The sequence below is a fragment of the Marmota flaviventris genome, chromosome 9, assembly GCF_047511675.1.
Source record: "Marmota flaviventris isolate mMarFla1 chromosome 9, mMarFla1.hap1, whole genome shotgun sequence".
Classification (NCBI taxonomy): domain Eukaryota; kingdom Metazoa; phylum Chordata; class Mammalia; order Rodentia; family Sciuridae; genus Marmota; species Marmota flaviventris.
In genome coordinates, this window is record NC_092506.1 from 14,113,680 (window position 1) to 14,127,425 (window position 13,746).

At 37.7% G+C, this 13,746-nt stretch overlaps 1 protein-coding gene across 1 annotated transcript; it reads right to left on the bottom strand.

Moving 5' to 3' along the window:
- Positions 1-360: 360 nt before the first annotated feature.
- Positions 361-1,296, bottom strand: LOC114100111 (olfactory receptor 5B17-like). The gene has a single exon (XM_027944750.2). It carries the CDS (start codon positions 1,294-1,296, stop codon positions 361-363), a length of 936 nt encoding a protein of 311 aa, XP_027800551.2.
- Between the last annotated feature and the right edge of the window lie 12,450 nt (positions 1,297-13,746).

Below are 13,746 nucleotides of genomic sequence, written 5' to 3' on the forward strand. Positions count from 1 at the left end.
GCTTAGTTTCCAGGAAAAAAAAGCCACCAAATCTACAGCCAACTAATTTTCCACTAAGGTGCTAAGAGTACTCGCTGGAGAGCAGAGAGCCTTCTCAGTAGATGGTGCTGAGGAAATCAGATGTCCACATGCAGAATGAAGCTAGACCCCTGTCTCTCACCAGTTAAAAAAAATAAACTCAAAAGGATTCAAGACTTCTGTGTAAGATCCAAAACTTTGGAACTACAGGAAAAATGCAAAGGAGGAAACACTTCCAGACATTGGAATTGGTAAGGATATTTTTGGTCAAGATTCCCAAGGAATAGGAAAGCAAAGGAAAAATAGATCAAAGTATATACACACACACACATCATTAAGGGTTTAACCTAGAGCACGTTTTGCCTTCTGAACAACCTGTTTAAACGCATTCTTAACTTCTTTGTTCCTCAGGCTGTAGACCACAGGGTTCAGCATGGGGATGACCATAGTGTAGAACACAGATGTGAATTTGTCAGTGTCCATGGAGTGACTGGAACTTGGCTTTAAGTACATGATGATGATGGTCCCATAAAATGTGGAGACAGCAATAAGGTGAGCAGCACAGGTGGACAAAGCCTTCTTGTACCCCTCACCTGAGCGCATGTTCAAAATGGTGATAAACAAGTATAAGTAGGAAATCAAGATGATAAGAAGTGCAAAAACGATATGAAAACTTGACATAAGAACAAGAACCAGTTCACCAATATGTTTATTAGAGCAAGCTAGAATCCTGACTGCGGGAATCTCACAGAAGAAGTGATGGACCACGTTGGACATACAGAAAGAGAGGCAGAACGTGTCTCCAGTTTGCAAAGAAGCATTTAAAAAACCAAAGACGTAGCATCCTATGGCCAGACGAGAGCACACAGTGTTTGTCATGATGGTGGAGTAACGTAAGGGCTTACACACGGCTGCGTAGCGGTCATAGGCCATTGAAGCCAAGAGGTAGTTGTCCACTGTGGCAAAGAATACAAAAAAGAACATCTGAGAAGCACATGAACTATAGGATATCATCTTGTTTCCTGTGAGGAGCCCAGCCATGACCTTGGGAGTGACAGTTGAGGAGGAACCAAAGTCCACCAGAGATAGGTTACTGAGGAAAAAGTACATGGGGGTGTGGAGACGGGAGTCCAACATGATCAGCAGGATCATCCCCAGGTTCCCCACCAGAGTGATGAGGTAGATAAGTGTGAAAACCATAAAAAGAGGCACCTGAAGTTCTGGGGCACTGGTTACTCCCAGCAGGATGAATTCACTCACTCCTGTGATGTTCTTCATAGCCGTTGTTTTAGAATCACAAGATGCTCTATGATAAAGATAAGTGAAGGAACACAGTGAGGAACAAAAAAAGAGTTGCACAGAAATTGAAATGAGTAAGCATTATTATACTATAGTAATAATTGACTCTTCAACATTCTCCAGATTGAAAGCATTGGTATGGCAACACGATTCCACAGATTAACTTTATCCATGCACTGTTGAATATGGAGCGCCTTCATGGATCACCTTTACAACTTCTTAATTTAGTATATGAGTAAACTGAATTGTAGGAAATAATAAGTTGTCCAAGGTCGCCAGTCTGGAATGAATTCACCTTCCCAATAAGATGTTTGAGTTTACTAAGAGCTTTAAGGTCAGGCGTGTTTAAAAGTATATATCAATTTAACCCTATCTTCAATACCATACAGTTGACTAATTGTATGTCCATCCATATATCAAGCAACAAAGAGTTTGAGTAAGTAAGTTTATAAAGGTATTCACAGACAGAACAAAACTCTAGGCAATTTATCAGTGATTTTCACCCTAAATGATATTTATGAATTTGAATTTATTTTACATTCATTCCATTTACAAATCATCATTATATCCATTGTACAAAGCCCAGTGCTTTAAGTTGTGTGAAGTGTAATTCACGAATGTATGCATAGTAGGTTCAGAGGGAGAAATGCATCATTAGAAGTTGCAACCGACAAGAGCAATTCTGAAGAGAAGGTATAGTGTTAGATGTTTTAATATTCCCTTATCAGTCCTTCCATTCACCCCTTGAGAGACGTAGGTCTTCACCTAATATCAGTGAATCTCATTTTATCCATCCCTAAACAAAGATGCCATTGGAGCTACCTCAGGGATTATCGTGAGAGTTGAGTGAGATAGTGAAGGAAACGCAGCCCAATGTGGTGTTAATAAAAAACCTGACAAGTGACAGTGACGATGTCATGGTTAGAACAGGAGGAGATCTCTATGCTAGTTTGGAGGGATGAGGGAAGAAAGAGCACCCAAGGATTCAAGGTGTGTGTGAGTTTTGAAAACAGTAGCCTTGCTCCTGGGTTGACCTTCCCCACATGTCTTCTCAGATCTTCAGGATCTTGCAGTCTTTCTTCATCAGTTCTGCCTCTCTCATGTGAGGGACTGTGTAAGTCATTCCTGATGAGCAGCCTGGGGTCTTAAGTCGTCTTGAGTTGATTGCTCCCTTGAAATCCTCATTTAGCTTGTGTTCAAGGACTCCATTCTATCTTAGATGCTTTCTTACTGTTTTTACTGCCAACATGTACCTGTTATCACTGGTATTTAGAGTTGAAAGTTCATGAATCCGGAAACTAACTCTAGTTTGCAAATCTGTTTATTTGCAAGCACAGTGTTTTAAATATATTTCTTTGAATCTGAAGAATTTGAAAGGACACCTGTTCTCTGATAACCACTATTTTCTGCTGTCTTCCTCCTGGCTCCTTCATGTTTCACGTGTCTGACCTTAAATCAGGTGAGTCTGCAAATACCTCACCCACATAATGTAAAGTACAATGCTTGTTGCTTCGATTTCTTTAGCACCGACTCTGTTTTATGAGGATCAGTGTTCTCCCTGGCCCCGTTCAGGTAATCCAAGATATTCTCACCATCTCAATGTCCTTAACCTAATCATGCATGTACTGGAATGTCTGCCATGTAAGGCAGCTCAAAGTATGTGGCAGGTACATTGTGTATAGTGTTAGAGATGATGGAAGTTGAGAAGTCTTCCCAGACTATCTGATTCCTCATTTTTTGTATGTCCATAAATAGTAGTGCATAAAGAGGTATTAACTTGTAAAGATCACCTCTCTACCATTAATTTATCTCCCCCATCACAATCCCCTGGGTTAGAAACAGCTCAAATTTAGTGCTTACTTGCCAGTTGGTCTTAGAAATAGGAAAAAAAAAAAGAGGGAGTGTCCCGGAAAGATACAGTAGAGGTAGATATACAGTGTATATCTACACACACACACACACACACACACACTCACACTCACATACAAATACACAATCTCATTTTCAGTTAAAAAAAATGAAGAATTCAAGAAGCTATGTGCCTTCCTCCTGTGCTACATCCAGCATGAGATCTACTCAGGATCTCGGGATCTGTGCCTTTTATCATTGCATTATCAGTATTTCTAAATGAGAAAGTAATGAAAAGGTGAGATTATGAAGAAATTAAATTGAAAACAGAGTAAGGATCTTGGTAATTTCAGGATGAGCATTCTAGAGTTTGAATAAATGCCATTTCACTCTGTTTTGGTGAGCTATCCCTTTAACAACAGGTCCAAACACAGAAACCGGATGAATTGCCATGTACTCATTCGGAGCATCATCTGTCCCAGGATTTTGCTCATTCTTTTCAGGAAAGCAGCACACCATCTCATAAATATCCTGGTATACTCTGATGGCTTAAGAACTTTTGTATTTATATTCTAGAATCATTTTAATAATTCAGGGAAGAAAGTTCAAACAACCATACCAGAGCTCTAAAACTCTTAGAAAATGTAGCTGAACCATTCATTGCTTCTGCATCCATTACATTTTTCACTAAGTTGTTTCTTGACTACAGAAGCTTACCTTGCTCCTTGAAAAGAAGGAAAAGATGATCCTGAATTATGAGTCTGGTACCAAAAATTCAACCTTGAAAGAATGTATGAACAATTTTGGATAAACTCTTTCCTAAGTATTACTCAAATGTCTCAAGTTTCCTGGGGCATGAAGAAATGGAGGTAATATCATTAACACAGAGAAGATGCCTGGCGTTAAGTCTTGCGTCTACCATACATTTTTCTGTGTAATTGGAAGAGTTATTGACCTGTGGCCAGGCTCAATTTCCTCATTTGTGAAATGTAAATAATAAAATTATCCTTCCTGCATATTTCCCAGAATAGTCCCTGTAAAGAGGAGATGAGGGTATATCTGGTAAAATCAAAACCAAACAAACAAACAAAAAACCTTACTAAGTGTTGATCCTCTCAACATGAATCCATGTGAAGTTTATCTGGGGTATTCGACTAGCTATGTTGGCAGACTCACTGAAAACACTTCATTTGAAGGAACACTGCCATCCATCAAAATAAGGTGTGACAAGGAGGCTCTGCTCAGACTCTGGTCCCTTTGAAAGTAATGTCATGATCGAACTATGTCATGATGGAGTCATGGAGAGACTCCAGAGCTCCATATATAGAAATCAGGAGAAAACCATACTCCTTGGTGCCCTCCAGGGAACAGACTCCCTTTGAGGGTAATCATTCCTCTCCACTCCATTTACCCAGTGAAGAAGCAAGTGAACAGTGCACAGAAATGTAGTTTGAGGTGCTTAGTAGCACAGAAATGCTTTTGATACTTGGTATCATTTCTTCCCACCCCATCCCCACTCCTCCATTTTTTAAGGTGTTACTTACATATGTGAACAATAAATTTAACTGATTTAAAATTATTGTGGCTATTGATATTCATAAAATAATTCTAAAACCTTATTTTTTTAATCTGTCATTTTTAATTCATTTTCTTTTCACCATTTCTATTTAGTTTTCATAACTCAATGATGGCTACTGAAGTTTTTAGCTGATGAATCTATTGTATCTCTGTTTTTTTTTTTCTTGAGATCAACTGACAAATATGATCTCAGGGTCACAGAGATAAAAAGTAGTCTTCAAACCAAAAAATGTAGCTTACTATTTTGTTTGGATCTGTAGGCATGTAGCCTTTTTTATTCCCTGAATTACCCTGCAGTAGCAGACAGTGTTGCTCTATCTGTATCCCCTTGGAACTCATTGTCCCTGTGCTGGCCAAAGCTTATTAGGACAAAGAGTCTGCATCTTTAGAATGAGGGATAATTTTGCTGTAAGAGTCTGCCCAGCTCATTTGCAGAATGTTTAATTTCCCTAGTGGCAGCCACCAGATAGTAGTAGAGCAATGAATACCCCAGATTCCACAACTTTCAGGTAGTATAACCCTGAGCCACGTCTTTTAGAGTCTTCTCGTGGCTCCACGGTTCCAGGTATGATTTTCCTCCATTGCTCACATTTATTATCTGCTCACTAATGAAATCCTGAATTTGTGTCTGTATTAGTCAGGGTTCTCTAGAGGAACAGAATCCACAGGATGCATATAGTATTATCAAAGAAAGGAGATTTATTAGGTTGGCTTCGCAGTAAGAAGCTGGATAGCCAGGGAATCCCACAATGGCCACGTGCAACCTGCAGTGCTGGGGGGGCTAGTAGTTACTCAGTGCAAGAGGTGGAGCCTCGGAAGCAGGACAAATGATGTCTCCCAGTTCTACACTGAAGGCTTGGGAGCTCCCTAGGGAAAAGCTCATCAGAGTCTGCGTGGAAGGAGTGAAGGAGCTCGTGTCTGATGTCCTCAGCGGATGGCAGCAGCAATCCCAGCACCCACTCAGGAAGAATCAAGTTTGCGTCTGTCGGTATCTTCTTTCTTCCACCCTTTGTTCCCTCCAGGCCCCCACTGTGTGCCACACACATTCAGGGTGGGTCTCTCCTATCACTTGGCTGCCCCATATGACAATCAGTTCTGGAAACACCTTCACCCCTTCATCATGGGACCCAGGAATCTCTTAATTTTCAGCATCTCTTAGTCCAATCAAGTTGGCCATCCAGGTTAATCATGGCAATGTCCTTCCCTCCTGTTACTCCCTGTCCTTCTGCCTTATGAGTGTTCCCTGCTATTAACTCCTAAATAAAGTACATGGTTTCAAATTACTGATTTGGGTCTGATATGGGGGAACCTACTCTAACACAGATCCCAAGACTATGAGTCTCTTCTTTAAACAGGCAGATCCTCTACCATTAACCTTGGAACCTAGAGTAATACGGGACACAAGAGACCCTTGTCTCAGATAAGCAAGATCAAATCAAAGGAGAAAAGTTGAAGAAGAAAACATATCCATGCTCATTCTTCTTTCAAATTCCCCAATCAGATAAATTGTATCTCTCTCCTCTGCTGGAAACCTCCACTGTACTTCTGTACCTGTGGCTTGCAAACTTTTGAGTTTTGTATATCTCAAAGGGTTCAATTTTCCCCTTATGCTCCAATAGCAGTGGCTCAGGGTTTAGGAATGTGGATTAGCACTTATTTCCCCACAGCCTTTGTGCTGGCTGCAGACTTCCATGTCTTTTGACAAGAACAATGATATGAGGCCAATGATTATTATTTTGTATTTTCACTGTCCACCTTCTCAAAATTTTTTCCTTGTTCCTGTTTTTCTGCTTTTATGAAAATGTGATCCAATAGAGAATTTTTTAAATATATTCCCTCAGAAATTTGTGTGGTCCTTCAAACAGAGAACTGAGCCAGTTCTTTATTTGATAAATTCTCACCTAATTTCTATTTGAGCACTTATTTCCCCCAGGTTCTCTCTATTCTTTGTGGAGCTCATACAACATAGGGAGTTTTTCAATCTATCCTGTCACTTTAACCTATTTTTGTTTTACTTATAATAAGAATACTTGAGATTTAAATTAAAATTTAGCAAATTTTTAAATGCACAATACATTATTGTTAACTTTGGGCCCATCATTGTACAGCAAATCTCAAGGACTTGTTCATCTTGAAAAACTTATGCTTTGTACTCATTAAATAGAAACTCATTTTCCTCTTCCTCAACCCCCCAAAACTACCGTCCTATACTCTGTTTCTTTAATTTTGGTTATTTTCAATACTTTTTATAACTAGATTCACACCATAGTTTTCTTCTGTCCCTGGATTATTTCACTAAATACAACACTTTCTAGACTCACTCCTATCTAGACTCACATATACGGATTTTCTCTTTAAAATGATTGAAGAGTATTCCATTGTATGTATATGCCACATTTTCTTTATGCACCTAACTGTTGATGGACATTCATGCTATTTCCCGTAACTTCACCTTTGCATATAGGTATATAATAGACAGGAGGATCTGAATATTTCTTTGAGATCCTGATTTCAATTCGTTTGGCTATACACCCCAAAGGAGGATTGCTGGATCAAATGATAATTTTGTTTCTGATAATTAGAATCTTCATATTGTTTTACATAGTAGCTACAACTTTCATTCCCACTTAGAGGGCTCAAGAGTTCAGGGATTTCCCCATCACTTACTAATACTAATTTTCTTTAGTTGGTTTGTTATTATTGTTAATTATAATAACTACCAATAGGTGTAAGGTGCTATTTCATTTGTGTTAAGTCTATGTTTAATCTTCAATCTGTTTTTATGTTGATTTGTGTTGATTTTTCTCTACAATGTAAATTACAATCTAATTTGTTATTTCACATGTGAATATCCAGTTTTGCCAGCAGAATTTGTGGAAGAGACTGTCTCTTACCTGTTGTCCATTCTTGGCACCCTCATATGGTTTTATTTCTGGGATCTCTATTCTATTTTATTGTTCTATGTGTCTGTTTTTATGCCAGCACCATACAGCTTTACTTACTGTCATATCACAACATTTTTCACTCCTTTATTTCTTTTTTATTAATCAATTTGTTTATTTTAATTACATATATATGATAGTAGAATGCATTTTGATTCATTTTACACAATAGCAGCACAATGATGCAGCGTCGCACCATATGTGCAGTCATACATGTACCTAGGGTAATGATGTCTATCTCATTCCACTGTCTTTCCTGCCCCCATGACCTTTCCCCATCCTTCCCTTTCCTTTGCCCAATCAAAGTTCCTCAATTTTTCCCATGCCTCCCCCATTATGTATCCACATCCACTTATTAGAGAGGACATTCAGCCTTTGTTTTGGGGGGCTTGGCTTACTTCACTTAGCATGATATACTTCAACTCCATCCATTTACTTGAAAATGCCATAATTTTATTTTCTTTTAATGCTGGTAATATTCCATTGTGCATATATACCACAGTTTACTTATCCATTCATCTATTGAAGGGCATCTAGGTTGCTTCCACAGTTTAACTATTGTGAGCTGAGCTGCTATAAAGTTGATGTGACTGTGTTACTATGTATGATGATATAGACTGGGTCAAATGGCAGTTCCATTCCAAGTTCTCTAAGGAGTCTCCATAGTGCTTTCCAGATTGGTTGCACCATTTTGTAGCCCCACCAGCAGTATATGAGTGTGCCTTTCCCCCCACATCCTCACCAACATTTATTGTTGTCTGTATTCTTGATAACTGCCACTCTGACTGGCATGAAATGAAATCTTAGAGTAATTTTGATTTGCATTTCTCTAATTACTAGAGATGTTGAATATTTTTTCATATATTTGTTGATCAAATATATATTTTCTTCTGAGAAGTGTCTGTTCAGCTCCTTAGACCATTTATTGATTGGGTTGTTTGTTTTGTGGTGCTAAGTGTTTTGAATCCTTTATATATCCTGGAGATTAGTGTTCTATCTCACATGGCTTATTGCAATAAAGAATACCAGACACCAGAAAAGCTGAAATGAGTCCAAAAGACATGAAACAAGCCACCATGGCAGCCATAGTCAGCTCATCAGTCTGGTTAGGAACCTGGGCATGATCCTGTTGATCCTGCTGGACTCCCGTCTCCACACTCCCATGTGCTTTCTCCTCAGTCACCTGTCTCTGGTGGACTGCGTTTATTCTTCAGCTATCACTCCCAAGGTCATGGCGGGGTGTCTCACAGGAGATAAGATCATTTCCTACAATGCTTGGGCAGCCCAGATGGTCTTCTCTGCAGCCTTTGTCACTGTTGAGAGTTTCCTGCTGGCCTCGATGGCCTTGGATCTCCATGCAGCCGTGTGTAAGCCCCTGCGCTACACCACCACCATGACGAGCGCTGTGTGTGTCCTGATGGTCACCGCCTCCTATACCTGTGGACTTCTGCAGGCTTCTGTCCACGTAGCCTTCACATTCCATCTCTCCTTCTGTCGTTCCAATGTGTCAATCACTTTTTCTGTGACATTCCCCCAATTCTGGCTCTTTCTTGCTCTAATATCTATACAAACGAGATTGTGCTTTTCACATTGGCAGCATTTGATACTTTTTTCACTCTCTTGGTCATCTTGAGCTCTTACCTGTTCATTTTGGTTGCTATCCTGAGGATGCATTCGTCTGAGGGACAGAAGAAGGCCTTCTCCACCTGTGGGTCCCACCTCACAGCTGTTTCCATCTTCTGTGGAACCATCATCTTCATGTAGTTACAGCCAAATTCCAGTCACTTCATGAACATGATAAAATGGCATCTGTGTTCTACATGATGATCATCCCATGCTGAACCCCCTGGTCTACAGCTTGAGGAACAAAGAGGTCAACAGTGCATTCAGGAAGGCTGTTGGAAAACCAAAGTCCTCACCAGGCTTAGTCTGTTAATTGTATATTTCTTACAAACAATGTGGAGCATTCATTGGGCATCTAGTACCTAATAATATTATGTAATTACAATTGTTCCTTTTTTCTCATTTCTCTGAATAGTTCTTTCACAATGATAATGCTTCTCTTCGTGGTTTGTAAATATAATTAGGTGTTAGGGAAATTTGTATGTCTTTTTTCAGAAATAATACGCCACTTCCACTTTAAGAACCAGATTCTAATCCTAAATACTGTAGGATCCCACATATCACCACACCATTAGAGTGAAGTCTTTTGCAGGTAATCCTCATATATACATGATACCAATTCTCAATTCTTAAAATGTAAAATAACACCATGATTCTCATATCTGTATATAGTTCTCAGACATACGTGCTCCTAAGAATCATACTGAAAGATTGTCATAGTGCAGAATACCAGAATATAATTCAAAATAATACCTTTATATATTTGTTGCAAAATTAATAAATCCATAGTATGATCACTCATTATCTGCATCTTCTTGAATCCTGAGCTTCAATATAGCAGAAGGTTCAATGAAGAGTTGAATAATGAAAAATACCCTATAACCAAACCCATTTCATCTGTCAATCTCAGATATCAGAGACAGAGTTCAGAGAACAAGAATTTATTCTGAATATATTGATATTTAATCCTTACCTGACTTCTAGACAGTATCATGTCTAATAAATTTATTGTATAGCAATATGTCCTGTCATAGATGATTCTACATGCTTGTTAATAAAAATGACGAAAATGTAAAACTGTGAGTTTATGTGTGTATTATTTCCAGGAGTAGAATTAGGAGAAAGAAAATTAGGGCAAGTTTGTCCCCAAATGACCAGCTGTAATATTGTCTTCTCACAAAGTACTGAGGATAGGATCAACAAAGACAGGAAATTTGTTCAAGTGTGTTACAAAGGAATGAAATACTATCATTGGTCACTCAGAGACATGCAGTCAGGCACAATCGAAATCACAGTCAAGACTGAGTTTCCTATTTTAAAATGCAACCTCTGGGACTAAGATGGAAGGGGAATTGTAAGTGTAAGAAGGACTGGCATCAGATCATACTTCAGACCTCTCATCTTCCACTGGGCACAGTTTATTATAGTAATACTTAAATGCTTGCTCCATTAAATGAGTTAAATGTAATAGGGAATAAAATAGTGAGGAAATATGTGAATGAGTGGAGTAAGGGAATGGAGTATGAATACCTGAATCAGCACCAAATAGGATCTGTAATAACTGATCACAGGATTCAAGGGCTCCTTTATTTATGTACCTAGGGGGAAGACATCTGTAAATCCATCCCACAGTATTCTCTCTTTGTTTGTCCCATTAATGTAAATAATATGTATATTTTCACTAACCAAACTGAAAGCTCATATTTAAGAATGTAGCCCATATCGCACCCTGCAGGCTTATGGATCATCATGAAACTCAAAACATAGAAAATGATCCATGTGAATCAAACCAACATGGCAATTAAGATCAGGATGACCAATCTTTGTAGGAAAACCTGTAATTGTGAAAATGGATTAAAAGGAAATGGACCCCACTTTTCTGTGTCCATTGGGTTGGGAGCCAGATGGTAGCTGAGGACACGGGGACTGGCATCCTTCTAAAGCATTACCATGTATCACTCAGGTAATGAGGTCCTCAAGAAGACCTCACAAATGCAGCTGTCAGCCCATGCAAAGTCAGATCAAAGAACAAAACATGTTCTCTGAGAAATTCTCAAAGGAGAAGACAAATATCAAGAAAAAGAATCACCAGCTGCCTTACAAACATAAGAATATTGGTTCATGAATTCTCTCTATAGAAGTCACTTTAAACTGTATTAATAATGAAGATCAAAGTCCCCAAGAGGAGACAGTGTGTTCAAATTGTGTAATTCCTCTGTGTCTGTTTCTCTGCTTTCAATATGTGCATAATAATGCTATCTACTCCATGGGGTTGGGTGACCTTTATTGAATAGATCATACCAGGTTTTTAGTACAAATCTTGGCCTTCTATAAAGAAATAAATGTAACGCGCGGTTAATTCACCTTTAGCAAAGAAATGAAGAACGGACCATGTCATGCCTCTGTCATTCTCTAAGAGTGCTGCCTCACTCTTTCTCTCTACTTCTTCATATTATGTAGTTTTTCAACACGGACCTGCAGATAGGTCCTATCCACCTAGGGACACATTCTTATATACCTATCCACCTAGGGACACATTCTTGAAGTCAACCAACTTCTGAGGAAACCAGAACAGGGATAAATTTCTCTGTCTGACTTTAGGATAATCAGCTAAGAAATGTTTAACTATCTGATCACAGTCACAGAATCACCTCATTCTTCTCTGGGATGTACAAGAAATGTATTGAGAACCCAGGACCTTCATGTACTTTCCTCATCAGCCATACTAAAATAAAATGGAATGAAAATTACCATGAAAAATCACCTTGGTGATATTCTTTATGTCACCGGGAAACAGGCAAATAATTTTAAACTTTTGATTGGACTAAACGTTGTTGATAGGGGAGTTTAAAATTAACTGATTTCAGTTCATTTGCTGTGTGATATTTTGGTATTAGGGACAAATTAATTTCCATCAGTGATTTCCTATAAAACGTGATATAATGTAAGCAGAAAAATCTTCTTCCACTACACTAAACACATATAAATTATACAGCATATATTTATAAATTTGTAACGGAGCTCAAGTATTATTTGCAAATATTGTTGTCCAGAACAATGTAAAAAATGGTATATGAGAGATGAGCTTGCTATTTACAGAGTTTTGGGAATAAAACAAATTGTCGAGCATTTAATAGCAATATTATTTCCAAAAAAAAAAAAAAGGAGTGTACAAATTTAGGATAGATTCCCTGGGGAAAAAATTAGAAAAACTATATTGATTTCTTCCAATGACCAGAATCCCCATTTTGTGTGTCTTCATAACCATTTCTCATGTCTCTAGGGATAAAAGAATTTGGGGTATTCATTAAGGGGGAAAAATACACTGACAAAACTAATACAAGACCTGTGAGTTTTAAAAATTTGGGCCATTAAAGCTGTAAAAGCTATAGACAGATATTTCCTATACAATAAGGCAAAACAAAATAGGTTCACCTGAGATGCATTTTCAAACAATAAAGAATATGTTGAATGTAGCAGAAACATAATGAACATAATCAACCAAATCTAAGAGAAGACACATATTGTGTTTCAAGAGAAATAAATCATAATGCAATACAAAAAATTTAAAACAAGTGTTTTTAAAATATTCATCATTCACAGAGGAAATGCATGCATTAAACAAGAATAAGAAATAAGTGAAAGAAAAACAAGTGCTCATTGATCATTCCTAGGTGTGTGCTTTTAAAAAAATAAATAAATAGCACAGGAAAGCCCTGGAGATAAAGTTTATATTTTCAAAAAATATGAAATTATTTAATGGATGGGTTAAATATTAACCTAAACAAAATTGAATTCCGAATTAGCATGTAAATACTACTTTTTAAAATATTTGAAATACTCTTTTAAAAAGAGAGATGGAAAACTTGAAAAACTATTAAACAAACTAGTACAACAGATTGAGAAACTCCAACATGGACCTACAAAGAAACAGAGAAGGAAAATATTTTGATGCCTAGAAAAAAATATTCAAAATAGTAATCATCAGTCTGACAGCAGATTTTTCATAAAAAAAATGTATAGAAGTCAGGAGACAGTGGATCACATCTGTAGTATTATTTTTGCAATATGTCCTCATCTGGTTTGGATATTATGGTGATGCTGCTTCTAAACAATAAATTTGGGAGTATTCTTCCCCTTTTATTTCACATATTCATTTGAGGAACATTGGCATCTTTCTCAAGAATCAGATGATGATCTGGGTGGGTGTGTTTCTGTGTCTTCTACTCAATCCCATTGGTCTATATATCTGTTTATGCCAGTACTATGCTGATTTTGTTGTGAGAACTCAACAGTATAATTTGAAATATAGTAACTGATACATTCAATGTTGTTCTTAATGCTTTGAATTATATGGACTATTCCAGATTTGTTTTTTTCCATATAAATGTTAAGAGTTTATTCCTAGTTCTGTGAAGAATTTCACTAGCATTTTAGT

What these genes read in the sequence shown, in the direction of transcription:
- LOC114100111 (XM_027944750.2), bottom strand. Translation starts at nt 1,296, where the DNA reads ATGAAGAACATCACAGGAGTGAGTGAATTCATCCTGCTGGGAGTAACC.